Source organism: Thalassophryne amazonica, chromosome 1 (genome assembly GCF_902500255.1).
Source record: "Thalassophryne amazonica chromosome 1, fThaAma1.1, whole genome shotgun sequence".
Taxonomy (NCBI): Eukaryota; Metazoa; Chordata; class Actinopteri; order Batrachoidiformes; family Batrachoididae; genus Thalassophryne; species Thalassophryne amazonica.
This window is the reverse complement of record NC_047103.1, coordinates 135469087-135485999: the sequence shown is the minus strand read 5'-3', so window position 1 is coordinate 135485999 and position 16913 is coordinate 135469087. Positions and strand designations below refer to the sequence as shown.

General features: G+C 41.4%; 1 protein-coding gene across 1 annotated transcript in view; it reads left to right on the top strand.

The window, feature by feature from the left end:
• The window catches only part of LOC117514692 (sodium- and chloride-dependent GABA transporter 2-like), a 98860-nt gene extending 84309 nt beyond the window's left edge, over positions 1-14551 (top strand). Inside the window, exons 14-16 of the mRNA XM_034175258.1 lie at positions 9504-9604; positions 11137-11307; positions 13950-14551. Coding sequence (XP_034031149.1) covers positions 9504-9604; positions 11137-11307; positions 13950-14078 — 401 coding nt within the window. The 3' untranslated portion in view covers positions 14079-14551. The remainder of the gene's footprint in view (positions 1-9503; positions 9605-11136; positions 11308-13949) is intronic.
• The last annotated feature ends 2362 nt before the right edge of the window (positions 14552-16913 follow it).

Sequence of the window (16913 nt, the reverse complement as noted above, 5' to 3'; positions counted from 1 at the left end):
CAATTACAGAGGTCAAACATTTCCTGTAGTTTTTCACCAGGTTTGCACACACTGCAGCAGGGATTTTGGCCCATTTCTCCACACAGATCTTCTCTACATCAGCCAGGTTACTGGGCTGTCGCTGAGAAACACGGAGTTTGAGCTCTCTCCAAAGATTTTCTATTGGGTTTAGGTCTGGAGACTGGCTAGGCCACTCCAGAACCTTGATATGCTTCTTACGGAGCCACTCCTTGGTTATCCTGGCTGTGTGCTTTGGGTCATTGTCATGTTGGAAGACCCATCCATGACCCATCTTCAGTGCTCTAGGGAAGGAGGCTGTTCCCCAAAATCTCGCAATACATGGTCCCGGTCATCCTCTCCTTAATACAGTGCAGTCGTCCTGTCCCATGTGCAGAAAAACACCCCCAAAGCATGATGCTTCCACCGCCATGCTTCACAGTAGAGACGGTGTTTTTTGGATGGTACTCAGCATTCTTCTTACTCCAAACACGGCGAGTGGAATTAAGACCAAAAAGTTCTATTTTGGTCTCATCTGACCACATAACTTTCTCCCATGACTCCTCTGGATCATCCAAACGGTCATGGACAAACTTAAGACGGGCCTGGACGTGTGCTGATTTAAGCAGGGGAACCTTCCGTCCCATACATGATTTTAACCCATGACGTCTTAGTGTATTACCCACAGTAACCTTGGAAACAGTGGTGCCAGCTCTCTTCAGGTCATTGACCAGCTCCTCCCGTGCAGTTCTGGGCTGATTCCTCATCTTTCTTAGGATCATTGATATGCCACGAGGTGGGATCTTGCATGGAGCCCCAGTCCGAGGGAGATTGACAGTCATGTTTAGCTTCTTCCATTTTCTAATAATTGCTCCAACAATTGATCTTTTTTCACTAAGCAGCTTGGCAATTGTCCAATAGCCCTTTCCAGCCTTGTGGAGGTCTACAATTTTGTCTCTGCTGTCTTTGGACACCTCTTTGGTCTTAGCCATGTTAGTAGTTGGAGTCTTACTGATTGTGTGGGGTGGACAGGTGTCTTTATGCAGCTAACGACCTCAAATAGGTGCTTCTAATTTGGAATAATAAGTGGAGTGGAGGTGGACTTTTTAGAGGCGGACTAACAGGTCTTTGAGGGCCAGAATCTCTGCTGATTGGCAGGTGTTGAAATACTTATTTGCAGCAGTAACATGCAAATAAATTATTAAAAAATCATACATTTTGATTTCCGAAAATTTTTTTGGATTATGTCTCTCATGGTGGACATGCACCTAAGATGAAAATTTCAGACCCCTCCATGATTTCTAAGTGGGAGAACCTGCAAAATCGCAGGGTGTTTAAATGCTTATTTTCCTCACTGTATATCTCAGAGCTCATTCACAAAACAGGAGCACAATAAGAGAAAGCTCTATGGCCTGCAGACCTTTTATGCATCCTAGGGACACAAAGTAGTCCTGCACCCTGAAAACCCAGAGCCCATGCCGGGTTTATTTTGGTCAGCCAAGTAAGAAGGTGCTAGTCTGTGAATAATTTTATGTGATAGTAACAGAACTTCAAACCTCTGACCTCACAGAGACAGAAAGCCAGTGAACAGATGCCAAAATCAGTGTAATGTGGTCAAACTTTCTGCTTCTCATCAAAACTCTGGAAGCAGCATTTTGAACCAACTGGAGAACCCTAATGCTCGGCGGCAGCAAACCAGAGAACAGAACATTGCAGTAGTCCAGACTAGAAAAGTCAATTGCACACAGTAAATTTTGCAGAGTAAACTATACTTTGCCAGGAGAACATTTGGTCCCAGTCCAAATAGAGTTAAACATACTCTATCACAGTGCTAAATCAATTCTATCATGTTGTGAATGATTCTTATTGGAGCTGAAAAACATGATTTGACAAGACAGTAGAGCTGATTTCACTCTATAATAGTGTATTTAACTCTGTTTGGACTGGGACCAAATGTTATCCTGGCAGAGTATATTTTCCTATGCAAAATTTACTGTGCATGGATCAAAGTCTCTGTGTCAGCCATAGATAGGATGGGATGAATCTTCATTATCGTTTGCAAGTGGAAGAAAGCACTCCTCATAATATCTCTAATGTGTAGGTCAAAGGACAGCATCAGATCAAAAATCACCCCAAGGGTCCTCACTTTGTCACTGTGATGTATGACACGCAAACCTAGGTTAAGCATTAGCTGGTCAAACTGATGTTGATGTGTCACTGGGCCAAGGACCATCATTTCAGTCTTGTCTGAGTTTAAAAGTAAAAATTGCTGGACATCCAGCTTTTCACTGACACAAGGCAATCCCCTAAAGACTTTATATGTATGAGATTACGAGCGGTTAACAGCATGTACAACTGAGTGTCATCAGCACATGCAAAATAATCCCATCAGCACATGCAAAATAATCCCATGACGCTGCAGTATGTGCCCAAGGGGTGCTATATAAAGGAAGAAAAGCAGGAGGCCTAAGACGAACCCCTGTGGAACCCCGTATTTCATGTCAAGAAAGTTAGAGGTAATGTTTTATAGAACACAGTGAGAGCAGCTGGTTAGGTAGCATGTCAACCATGCAAGGATATTCCCAGTAATCCCAAAATGATTCTCCAGCCTATCAAGTAGAATATGATGATCCACTGTATCAAAGTGATAAGATCTGACAGTAACAGAACCGTAGTGGTGTGTGAATCCATAACCACTTTAGTGAGAGCTATCTCAGTGGAATGATGTGTTCTAAATGCAGACTGCAGTGGCTCAGAGATTATTCTCAGTATGGTGGTGAAACCACTTTTTCAAGAATTTTAGAACAAAATGATAGGTTTAATATTGACCCATAATGTTTCAGTAGACTAGGGTCAAGGTAAGGTTTCTTAAGTAATGGCTTAATTACTGCAGATTTGAAACATTTAGGAACAGATCCTGAGGTTAGGGACACATTAATAATTTCCAGCAAAGTAGGCCCAAGAGTAGGCCACAGGTCCTTAAGCAGTTTTGTTGGTATAGGATCAGAAAGGTTGTGCTTTGAGCAGAAGTTACAAGTTTCATCAGCACACTCAAAGAAATAATATCAAATTCAGTAAATCTAGGTTATGTATCAGTGATGGCACTCACATCAATAACAGGGTATAATGGCTGGACTAAGGCATGCTGGGATATATTTTACCTGATGTCATCTATTTTCTTCTTGAAGTAAAGTAAGAAATCTTCGGCTGTAAATGGAGAGCAACTTTCAGTTGGTTGTCTGTGAATACATGTTGCCACCATGTCCAACAGGAACTTTGAATTATTGTTAATGAAATCAGAGTAGTTTGGCCCTTTTGTAGCCAATAGTGCATGCTTATAGCCTAGAATATCATCAAACCACACAAGGTGGAATACTTGTAGTATTGAATGACGCCATTTTCATTCTAGACCTCGAGACTTATGCTTGAGGCCACATAAATAATCACTGTAACAAGGCAGGTGTGTTTTGGCAGGGCATGGTTATTATGTAGGTAGAGCAATCATGTCCAATGTGGTCGTGAGCACTGAGTTTAAGCTGTCCACAAGACTATCTACTGAATTTTCCAAAAGTGTCGCTGAGATATCAGGCAGTCTAGCTCCATGTTCAGTTGTAGTTGAGGAGTTGATGTGTTGCCGTGATGATAAATAAGCTTCTCATTCCACTGAACAAGGTAAAGACACTGTAAACTTAATAAGTGAATGATCTGAAACCACTGACACAAGCAATGCAATGTCAGTATTTGTGACAGTGATGCCACGTACAAGGACCAAATCCAGGGTATTTGCATTCATGTGAGTCAAACCCTGAATGCATTGCTGGAATCCTAATATGTCTATATTGTCCATGAATGATTTGCAGAGGGCATCAGAAGGGTTATTTATATGAATGTTGAAGTCACCAGTAATTAGAATGCTGTAGGCATGGGTTGCCAAATTAGAGATAAACTCACCAAATTCATAGTAATTCAGAATATGGGCCCGGGGGGCTATATATTGTGACAAAATTACATGGTTGATTTTTATTCTTCTGACCATGGCAATACGTAATATCCTGGGCAAAACAAAGAGTTAAATATTGAAAATAATTATTTTTTGAGACCTCTAAGCTAAACCCAGATTTATGAATTAAAGCAACACCTCCACCTTGGTTTGTATCACAAGGGACATGACTAAAAGTGTCCACCGGTGGGCAGACTTCATTTAAAGGGAGGACAGTGGTAGGTTTCAGCCAGGTTTCACATAAACCAATCATATCTAGGCAAGGTTCCATAATTATATCATTTATCAACAGTGAGTTTGAGGACAGTGACCTTATGTTAATGAGACTCAAACTAAGGACTTCATTGGAGTTGGCATTTCAACAATTGGGATTTGGGGGTGGTTCTAGAGCAATATATATATATATAAAGCTGCCTGAAATTAGGTTTGGGCTTGTGAAGTTCCACGCAGGTTGTTATCCAGTGTAGTAATGGGAACTAGATTTGCAAAACATGTCCCTCTACACGCGTTATGGATATGTCTGCAGAAATAGGCCACAGTCTCAACTTGAAAACTTTCCCTAGCTGCCACATAAACTACACTGTCACCAGAGTGGATTTCCTGCACTAATTTCCCTGGTAGGCTAATGGATTCCAAATCCACATTAATAGTAGACCATGCAGGTTCTCTAATCACCTGGTCCATGACCTCCTGTAGAGTCCTAACATTTGCCTCCCTCTAGAACTCTATGTTTGCAGATAAGATGGCACCGCCTTCCCCAGTAGGTTGGAGGCTGCCCGGCATCAGAAAGCCGTGGCAACCCCAGAAAGAGGGCCAGTTATTGATAGGACTAAAGCCTTTCTGTCTACAAAAATGTGCCAGCCACCTATTCAACGACATCAACCTGAAAAACACCTCATTGTTACCCAGAGAGGAGAGGGGATGAGAGACTATTAATTAATTGACACATCTTTCTGGTGAGGTCACAAGTCCTTTCTATGTCCATTTTTGTGACCTCCGATTGTCTAATACTAATATCATTGGCGCCAACATGAATCACTATGTGGCCAAACCTAGTGTCATCTTCCTTTATCTGACTATCCTTGTGCAACATCAGCACCCTAAGGTGAGAGGTAATGCCAGGTGCTCTGGCCCCACGAACACACTTAACATCAGCTGGTATCTGTAATCTAACTTTGCAGGTGATAGAATTTCCTATCACTAGTGCATGCCGTTTTGCCCTGGAGATGGGGCTAGATGTCACCCCTGAGCTTGGAATGCTAATTAACATGCATATCCAAGGTTGAAACGGTTCACAGTCGGCAGCAGCGACTGTGAACTGGGCATCAACACTTACAGGATTTCTTCCGCCTAACAACACTCTGAAAGCCATCGTCTTTAGCCGGCAGAGCTAAGCTAATACTAATAGATGCACTAGCCAGCCCGACACTAAGCTCGTGTAGGTTGCCCGTGATATCTAACTCCACTGAACTAAGAAGCTGCTCTAATTTACGGACACGACTCTCTAAGAGGGCAACCCTTTCTGTCAGCATTGTGCAAGAGTAATGTAAAGTATTGGGCACCAAGAGAACCTAAACATGTAGCAAAAGCTAGCGCAAGGTAAGTGCTAATGAAAAGCTAACCACTCCTAGGATTCACACAGGATTAAAATAATGAGCTAAAAATTCTAGCTGTTGCCCTTTAAACTAACAAAAGTGATAGACTGGTAACAGAAACAAAAGAAATGATTACAATCTTGTAGATTAGTTACAAGAGCGCTGGTCACTCCAGTCTCTGAGGAGACAGTCCCTCCGGGAAAAAACCTTTTATCTCAATGAGGGGTAAGACGTTTAATGCTTTGATATCTGCGTAAGCCCAATATAAATAATAATCATAATTATTATTAATAACAAACACATGATTTATCTGTGTATAACTCGCTCGGAGTATAAGTCGCAGGACCTACCAAACTAGTATTAAAAAAATGTATATGCCAGAAAATAGAGTAAATGTTCTTAAGGCATTTGCTGACCTACATTAGCTTGCTAATACATTACACAATACATAATACACTAATTTAGCAGATAAATCCAACTCCTTTGCACCCAGCTCTCCAAATTGCGCAAAGACAAGGTCTCCTGTAAAAAGCGTAGTGAAGTTGGACATGCCTCACTTGGCTTTGCATTTTAGATTGTATGTCATAGATCATCAAGATACAGCCTAAATTTTACACAATCTCAACTTTTTATTTGTGTGTGAACTGTACAAAACAGTGCCATTTTACAATGTACTGGAACTTAATCCAGTCCACACTATACCAAAGAACAAAGTGTCAAAATGATTCATGTTTATTTTTGTCACTTTATCAAGAAAATAGACTGCACACCAGTTGCTCGTGTAATTTTTGTTACAGTAGTGTGTTAATGTAAGGAGTTCCCAAAGTGGTCCACTGTCTCCCCTTCCTCTACATTCCACTTGGAGTCTGTAGACAGTATATTAACACGGCTGGCGCTGCCCTCTGTTCTATGGTGACTGGCTCTTAGCCAGGCCCCTGTCTGTCTCCTCTGGGCCCCAAATCAGCTCGGGCCCCCGTCGCCTCTCAGTCGCAGTCTAACGGCCTCAGGGAGCTTCTGTGCCAGCCAGATTTTTTTTTTGAAGTGAAGACAATAGAAATTGATGTTTCAAAGTTTTCTTCTGAAACATTGTCCTGATTATCTGTTTCCTTATGAGACAAATGTATGTTGTGCTGAAATTCCTCTCCTCGTGGAGGAGGTAGTTGTGCCTTTATACAGCACTTTTTTTTTAAACAAAGTACTGTTGAGTTTGCTGCAGCCAGTCTGCTCTGTGTCAGCCTGATCCCGTCAGATCTCAGAAGCTAAGCAGTGCAGGATCTGGTTAGTACTTGGATGGGAGACCTCTTTGGAACACCAGCGGCTGTGTGTGTGTCTCCAAGTAACACTGGAGTTGCGTCAGGAAGGGCATCCGGCGTGAAACTTATGCCAAATATCAATGCAGATCTGTCTGTATCCGATGTGACGACCCCAAACAAAAACTGGAGCAGCTGAAAGGACAACACCAACTATTGAGTTTGCTACGAATAGTACCATAGATATTTTTGACCCCCTTCCTCTAGAAGGGGGTCATTAAAATATGTTGTGTCCATCCATGCGTCCATCACACCCCTCGTCACTGTACAACCCAGTCTCATGTCCAAGTCATCGCATTCTGACACACGGCTCATTTTGACTGAATGTCAGTCTGTGATGTGTCAGGTTGCATCACTGTGTGACACACAGGGAAACACTAACCCGAACCATAACCTTGACTGTAACCATCACATTAACCGTAACCACAACATAGACGACTGTTCCCTGATTCCCTGTCAGAGAAAAATGACACAACTGTCAAAACGCTTCTCCCCACTCATCACTAAATGATTTGGGAGTGAGAATATGTAGCGCTGCAATAACTCTTCAATGCACCCAGATATTGCTTTCATACCAGATACACATGCACTCTGGATCCAAATCTTGGATGAGTTTGGGAACTAATATGTAGACCTATGTTTGATTCCCAGTCAAGCTAAGTGTCTGTTTCCTTGGGTAAAACACTTGTTCTGCATCGTCCCAGTCCATCCAGCTGGAAATGGCAAACCTTGGCTGGTGGACTAATCAGGGGTGCACTGGCATAACATCCTGAGGGAGTTGTAGACTCTTTTCCGCTTCACGTTACTGTGCAGTTAAAAGTAAGTTATGGTCAAAAGCTTGTTGCTGCAATAACTCATCAATGCTTCTAGACATCGCTTTTTCATATTGGATGCAGATATGCTCTAACCAAACTCGTGAACAAGTTGCAATGTGAGTCAGGGTTGCCAACTCTCACTCATCTGGCATGACACTCACATTTTCAGCATCAATCTCACACACACGCAAGAAATGTCACGCCAAAATAAAAATTTCTGCCGTTAATTTTCTGTTGATGACTAGATTAGACCAGACCACAGCGCATTGTTTCTTCATGAAAGGAGAGGAGTTTAAGGCGCACACACCCGAAACGGCTGTTAACATCTGCTGACAGCGTTCTCACTGCAGTGTTCTGTGATCGTTGATTCGCTGAAAACCTTGCACGTGATACGTCAGCTGCACGTGAAGAGTTCAGGGAAAATTTGAACATAGCTTCGAGGCTTCTTTGTGAGTGGGAGTGTTGCCAACTTGGTGACTTTCTCGCTAAATCTGGCAACTTTCCAAAACCTCTTCAGGACTTTTTTTCTCAAAAGTGACTAGCAACAAATCTATTTTTCTTGGCATCATTGGAGACTTTTCTGGAGTTTGGTGACTCAAAAGTGAAAGCACCTATTGATCTGTCAGTATCTGTTGTCACTGAGAGGCAGCGGGTCCACACCGCCCCACAGCAGTCACAAGCGGTCAGTCCACAGAGCGCTCCGCCCGCGGCAGCAGCAAAGCACAGAGTGGTGAGAAATGTACACTCCTCTGTGTTCAAAGTGCAAGTGAATCACGCACGCGTGATGCTACTGCAGCTGATCCTGCCCTGTTTTAGAAGGGATCTAAAACAAAAACATTCTTTCTCACCTAAACGCTGCTCCAATGATCTGATCATTGAATCGCAACCCTCACTCAGACTCAGTCATGGCTTTAAGAAGTATTATTTTATTTTGAGAAGTGATGGCCAGTTTTAATGGTAAAGTCAATAAACAAACCAAGATTTAATTGTAGTTCTAAATATTATGATGTTTTACTCACATTTTTGTCTGGAATGGAATGGAACTGACTCTGTACTGTAAGGTGTGTTATGGATGTAACAGCCTGTTCATATCTGCGGTGGTGTGCGCTGTGCGACGCATTGACTTACAGTGGCACACGGTGCTTTCGGTTTGATTGTGCACTGTTTCATCCACTGCACATGATGAATGCGTGCCACATACATGTTAATACATATTAACATATTTGTCCTCGCTGGCCGGGGTCCAGTGGAGGTGGACATACGTGGCACAAACAGGACCTGCTGGCAGGCTTTGCTGTGGCCGATCCATCTCAGAGTTCAATCAACCGCGATCACATCGTTTCAAATGCTGTTATGACGTGGTAGACTATGTAGATTGCGATCACATGGCGCACAAACTACACATAGACCGCGGTCAGATGGGTGTCCCATCTCGACGGCGCCACAAGTGTTTTGAACTGTGCAACACACTCATGACAGCCGAGCAAATGGGACCAACTATATAAACTGCTCTGAGACTGCTGTCCGTCCGTCTATAGACCGCACCTCAACACTTCCCAGCTGTACGTGGATGCATCATTCTGACGCCATTCGGCCTCATTCAGCCTGTGTGTGATGGGGTCTAAATGTATCAACCACCGTTTTGAACAGTACTACAATGATCATACTGCTGTGACACACTATAAACTAAGTTTCTTTTCTGAAGCTGTGATACAGTCGTTCTTTCTGTTACTTTTCCTCTGTTGGTGTGAACCACATAGTTAAGTTGTTCCTGTTGTGCCCACAGGAGCCGAGCGGTTCAGCGCTAACATCAAGGACATGACTGGCTACAGCCCCATGACTGTCTTCACACTGTGCTGGAAATACTTCACCCCGGCTGTGTGCACTGTGAGTGACCCCACCAAACTGCTGCTGCACTGCTTAGTGTCTGTTTGCTGTAAAATAGCACACTGTAGATGTCAGCATTATTTAGGATCTTTACACATGTCCCTCCTACTGCACATCAGCCAGTTTTTGAGAGAGATTTTATTGTGAAAGCTCCTGTTTCTCCATATCTGAAGTCCTGTTTTTTTGTCATGTAGCAGCTGTTTGTACATCTGTGTCCAAATCCTAAAACTGCACTAAAAAGTGCAAAGGTTATGATAATGTCCAGAACTGTCTCTAACACAGAGTTGTAGTACTGTGCAAAAATTTTCAGTGTCATTGGGCCTCATGTAAAACTGGAAACATGACTAAAACCAAACAAAAGTAGAAGCATGCATGTGAATTATTTTATGTATATATACATGGATCTTGTTAATAAATTTCAGGAGTTGTTGAAGTGCATGTACTGTATTTTCCAGAGTATTAGTTACACCAGTGTGTAAGTCAGACTGGAAGCACCTTTTCTGTAGTATCAGTTTATTTTGTTTAGTGCCTTGATTCCTGGGAATGTCCTGTATAAACAGTTATTATAGTTCATTCAGTAATTAATTTTCTATACCTGGCTATACCAATTAAGGGTCATGGGGAGCTGGAGCCTGTCCCAGTAGCCATCGGCTGCCAGTTTGTCATAAGGCCGAAACTCATTCAGACTCGCACTCACACCTACAGTCAATTTAAAGTCACCAGTTCACTTAACCCACATGTCTTTGGAAGTTGGAGGAAGCCGGAGCACCTGGAGGGAACCCACATAACAACAACATGCAAGCTCCACACAGAAAGAACCAGGCTGGAAGTGAATCTGGGATCTTCTCCCTGTGAGGCACTAAACAACCATGATGCCATTATTATATAATTATTATTAATAACAAATGGGTGACGTTATTTTATTTTTGTCAGTATGTCAGTTGGACCAGTGTATGTCACAGGACCTCCCATTCTAATCATAAACAATACAATTTATTCTCCGGAAAATACAGTACGTGATCAAGCCTACTGATGCCCATGCTTCAACTGGCTTTGAAATACACTTGGCCTTTTCCAGCCTCTGGGGTCTTCATCACTCACGCACCTATGTATATGTTGGAGAATGCCCAGAGAAATGTATCACATCGCCAGAATGTTGAAGCTAACACTCCATCACAGTACAAGTCTCATTTGACACAAAGTCTTTCCAGTGGTACCCAAGGATCCTCTGAAGAGGTCGAGTAGCAAAGACATCCAGCTGTCACCTTTGGTCAGTGGTTAGTGTCCAAGTCTCACAACCATTAGACAGGTTGTACTAGGACCCGGAAGACTTTAACTATAGTTGACAATTGTCCAGTTTCATTCAGTACACTAAAAATTGGCATTGGCACACAAAATGCACCGTAACTCCTCCTTTTGATGTAATCAATCTGCTGCTCAAGACAAAATCTTAATGTCTAAATATACATGAGCCTGACTGTATTTTCCCACAGTAATTTTTTCTTCATTTACTTCTTGTTTGTCTCCTTTAGGCTACCTTTGTGTTTTCTTTAGTACGTTGGGCTCCACTGGAACTGGGGAAAGGTCTGGTGTCTCCAGTTTGGGCCACCACCCTGGGCTGGCTCCTTACAATCTCCTCCGTCTCCCTGCTTCCCATCTGGGCCATCTACGCCCTGGCCACCACCCCGGGAACTCTGATCCAGGTTCTATCAGCACAACACTTAGCTTCCTTTAAACAAAGTGATGATGAAATTATCTGTATTAATTCCATCAACTTTAGGAATTTATTATCAAATATTAAGAGCAGGTATGTCCAAATGGCAAACTTTGAGTGCCAGTAACACACATGGTAAAATACAAAGTCAATGAACAAAGAAAATAGATCACACTCTGTTCCAGTTTCTCATTCATTTCACAGGCATTTCAGGTGTTGCCCTACTTCAGCTTGCAAACGAAATTACTACAGTTATGCACAGGCGTGGTAAATAGTGTCAGCAAGAGAACGTGCACAGGATGCACTGCAGTCGCTCATAGCTGTGTCAGTATCATCAAAATGAGCCGTATATAACAAGGATAGTGCCTAAACCATGAAATGTGAACATTTATGCTGATAAACATATACACAAATTCAAACAACATACGAACATATGTTACATATCAACATCGTACATATCAACATCGTCATTCATACTTTTTGGTATCAATGTGTCCAGACAATGAACGTAAAAATGTTTTCTCTGTGGTGAGAGTTTATCATCTGTCTTTAATTCTGCCGGGACTTTGCACTGCCCCAATACCTATAAAACATAGTTCAACAGTTTGATGATTCTGTCCATTAAAGTGTTGAGCTGCTGAAGATTTCTCACATATTCTGATTTTGAGTTGCCTCTTTGATTTACACACATATAAACATTTGCACTGGCATTACAGTACATACACAGTATATGTGGTTTTGGGACCACGCTTAGTTCCTGTATGGCAGGCACCCAGAGAGACAATAAATCAAAAGCAACATCTATCTGCTGCAGCCAGGTAAAGCATGAGCGTCCCCTTGACCTTCTCGAGCAGCTGGGGTCCTCAAAACTGAGACTTCTGTGTGCTGGATTATGCACAGAGAAACAGGCAGCGTGCCAAAATACCATAGCTGACGTTACCTCACAGTGCAAAACTTACTCCTCATCTGAGTCTCCCTATGTAGCCTCTCATTTGACAGAGTCATCCTCCAATGAAACCTGGTACCAAAGACATGCATTTGTCACTGGTTAGCATCTGATGTCTCACAACCACACAGTACAACAGGAAGCACCAGGACCCAAGGAATTTGGATTGATTCTCCAGCAAACATATTGGCATCACGAAATCTCTGTTCAGTGTCCTCATGACTTCAGAAGCTCTTCCCAGACATGTCTCAATCTCAAAGAATCAGGACCCAGAGACATGAATGTCACTGCCAAGATAAGTGAGCGTCTCTACAAGTTCAGCATTTTCACAGCACACAGACATTTCTGATGCCTGAGTCCAGGAAGTCATTAAAAGCCTGGATCTTCATCATGATCCAGGACAATCATAAACCCAGACACAAGGATTCCTCACTCAGCTTCTCTAGTACTGCAATCAGGGCATCTGCAAAATCATCAGATCATCCACAAAGTCAAGGTCAGTAAACCTTTCCTCACCAAAAAGGCACTTAATCCAGTGGTTTCCACAACCCTACCCCACAACTAGTCCAAGCAAGCATTGAACAGTGTGATAGCCATAACACATCCTTGATGAACACCAGTTTTCACTGGGAAGAAGTCAGAGACTCTGCCCCTTGTCTGTACAGCACACACAGTACCTGTGTGCAGGCTGCCTATGATTTCCTGCAAGTTGTTGGGGATCCTGCAAATTGTGTTATGTGCAATAAAAAATGTTTACCAGTTTGACGACCAATATCTACTTTACCCACACATCTATAAAACCGCATAATCTGTTATAACTACTCATAAGTCTTGAAAAATAGTTAAAAACATTACCCAAATTTGAATAAGAACTCATGTCAATGTTTGTGAACCATTTCTGGGATACATATTGACTTTTGATTGTGAGTGGAGATGACTGTGCAGTAGGCAGCTGAGGATGTTTTCAAAGGGTTTGAGAGTATTTTGGGGACGGGGAGACGCATGTGGGCGTGCATGTCAAAAGCTACGGCTGTTAACACTAATTTACCAACCTGATCGACTGCACTATTTACCTTAAATTCTCTTGCTAATACTATTTAAAACATCTGTGAATAATTGTAATGGCGTTGTTTGCATGCTGAAAAAGAGAAATCAAAAAGGAGTACTGATTAAGAATTTAGCAACCAAAATTATTTGTGTAAGTGAGAGGGCCTATAGTGAAATGTTCTGATAATACAAAGTAAATAAATTATGGTTATAACTGGAAGAAGACCTTTGGGAGGACAGACTGTCACAGAACAAGTTGTCATGTCAAAAAACATTTCATAAAAGTTCGATTTTCACAGTCCACCTCAAGATAATATTTTCACTAAGTTGATAGATCATAATATGACAAGCCATTTAGGCTCCTGTTCAGTCTTGATATGTTGTTGTTTTTTTTTTTTGTTTTGTTTTTTTTTTTTTTGCTTTTTTTTGGGGGGGGGGGGGGGGGGGGGGGGGGGATATTGTCTAAATTTTTTAAGTGAAACTTAATGTCATCTGAAAAAGAAACCAGACAAAAGAATTTTGAAACTGAGCACAAAAAATCTGATCATGGAATCAAAGTCCATAAAATGCTTTATAAAGAGAACAGAAGTTATTGCAAGAAAAGTAAGTTGACTAACTGTGACCTTTTGATGTTACAGCGCTTCTGTCATCTGTGTACTCCAAGTGTAAACTCATCACGGGCCCGCTGTCACTTCCCGAGCAACAACTCCGCCATCCTTTACACGCCTGCACTGCCCATGACGGAGAAACTAAAGGAACAATGCTAATCAGGATCACATGACCTAATTATGGTCACTGACCATGCAACGATATATTCTGCCAGCCTAAGGGGAAAAGGGGCGGGGCAAAGTTAGCGTCATAGCTGCTGGGTGCTACTTTAGGTGGTGGATCCTTCAAGCTCCTAATCTTTGGCCAAAGTCAGATTAATTTATATAGCACCTTTAAAAGAACATATTCCACACACAAATCAAAAGTTTGCTAAGCATGAAATGCCAAATATTTTTTAGCTGCAGGAGTTAGATAGATTTTACAACATGTGACCTTTTTAAAACATACCTGTACATATGCTTGGAGAAACACTGCACAAGGACCATTTGAACATGCGGTTATTCATCATACACACGGCAGGTGAATAGCTTAAACCTCAGAGATGTAAACAGGAAGTGCCAACGAATAAACACTCCCATCACCACCAGCCCTCCAAACATGAAATAAATTTATAAAAGCTAGCTGAGTTACCAGTTCTACGTGCGGGTAATAAATTAAGATGAGTTGCTGTTGTATGAAATTAGTTTCTACTCAAACTCAAACTTCTTTTATGTTCTCATATTTCGTTTACTTCACATTTAAAAGTGAATGTTTAAAAATGACCGGACAACTTGCATTTTCTAGCCATTTGTGAATTGGCGTGGCTAGTTCTAGCCATATTTTTCACAAATGAATTTTATCAAGGTTCAATCGCTATCTTCTTAAATTCTGAAACAATATATGTAGAGTATCAAAGTGGAGGCAACTACCATGCTAACTATCCGTGTCATATAATGTATACGTACAAAAATCTTGTTGCAGTGTAAGAATGTTTTTTTAAAAAAAAGGTTGACAGTTTGCTGTTGGTTGGGAGATAAGTTGAAACAGTACAAATAGGCTAGCTAGCATACCCATCTTACTACGATGGCTCACGAAGCTAGGTAGCTTGAATACCTTAATGGTATCATGCTCACAAACATGCATAAATGAACAAATAATGAATTCTGCTTCTCTGTTATCATTGGGAAACACTGAGTTGCCAATTGGTTAGTAATTTTTTAATACAGGGATTAACCTTCAGTTGTGATATATGTTTTGTAGGACTAGATCCACATCGTTATTGCAACAGCAGGAGTTTGACCATCACCATTGACCATTCTGATTAGCCACGTGGGTAAAATTTACATTGACAATCTACAGTGTGACTGCAGCATAGCAGACATTTAGCATTTAGCACTTCACAACACCTCAGGACAGGACAGCTTAAAATGGGTTTTTCAGAGGATCCATGTCCTAAAATGGGGCACAGCTTGCTTCAGCTTTAACACACTCCTTCATCTTAAAGGATAAATTCACATTTTGTTACAACCTCAGTCATATCAAAACAATGTTAGCATTCAAACCCCTGAGTCCTCTACTCACATTTGGCGATTGCTTTGTTTGTGGGCAGTGTTTCTTGAAATTTTAGTTTGTTAAGGAATACATAAGTGTGAACAAGTCAGCTGTCACAACAGTCAAGAATCCACCATATGCTCAGCAGAACAACAAAATAACACTAATAACCTACTTTTTAAACGGGCATGACAAGTTTTGCAAACAACCCACCCAATACCATTTAATAGTGTTTTCAAAAAAGGATATGAGTTGGGCAACCCTTTCAAAGCAACATGTTGACGTAGGCTGCATGTTTCTGTGGGTCCGTGTCCATCTATAGTACTTTTTTCCTGGAAGAAAAGCGCTGAGAAGGTGTCAAAAATTGCTTCATTCCACCACTTCATCTCATTACTTTCTTAACCATAAAAAAAGTTGCTTGAGGGATTTTTTTTTTTCCTGTGACAGTAATATACAACTAATGACTAGTTTGCAAAGCTTATGGTGATAAAAGCACTCACCCTTAACAGTTACACAGTGTCTTTTTACTGTGCAGTCACAGACAAGGTTTTTTGTCTCTATTGTGATATGTTTTGTGTGACATGCTGGCTGATTTAAACAGAGATGGTAAAAAGGCTTCCTTTTCTGTGTTCTTGGTGTAAAGGTGAGATATTTTGCCCCATATGATTGGCTACAAAGTTTTTAGATTTTCAAGTTAAAGCAATCAGAGTGGCAGGACAAAAAAGTGAAGTGCTCTGACTCATGACACTGGGTTACCACATTTCTTCTAGTTTAGAGCAGTTGAAAAATATTGCTGGCACATAGCAAACAAATTCAATGTCGACATGGGCCCTTTCTTTGTACAGTGGAGCCAGTGAGGTTTGTTCAGCTAACAACATGGATTGAGACATTAGTCCTCCATTCCACTTGTTTATAACAAACATTGGACTGGGATTAGTGGCCACCAGTTCATTAACTATGTGCATTATCATTCAATAATTTCAGTTTTGCAGACATCACTGAGCCTCTGTGACAGCATCACTGGCTGTCGTGCTAACCTTGACATTTCATAGTCTGAAAATCTTCATAATCACCATAACAATGTCTCCACTTCCCTCATCAATAGTCCTGATGTTGATCAGCACTCTGGTCTACAGTGTGTTGTGTCTTTGTTTCAGCTTTGCCATATGCACATGAACACACACTTGGAAAGGAGGGATAAGCTTTGGATCATTTGTTTGGCTGCAATTCAAAACAGTATAAATGCTCTTGAAAATGCTGCCATGGTGCTTTAAGTATTGACAAGTCAATGGTACAAAACATCTGAAGAAATATGACTGGCTCCTTTTATCTTTTTCTAATATGCCAGATTATAACAACCCTGCACCAGTCTTTATGGCGATGTAGTTTTAAGTATCATTAAATGGTCCTGATGGAAATTTAATAATATCACATCATATAGCAGGCAGCTCAGTATGATAGTT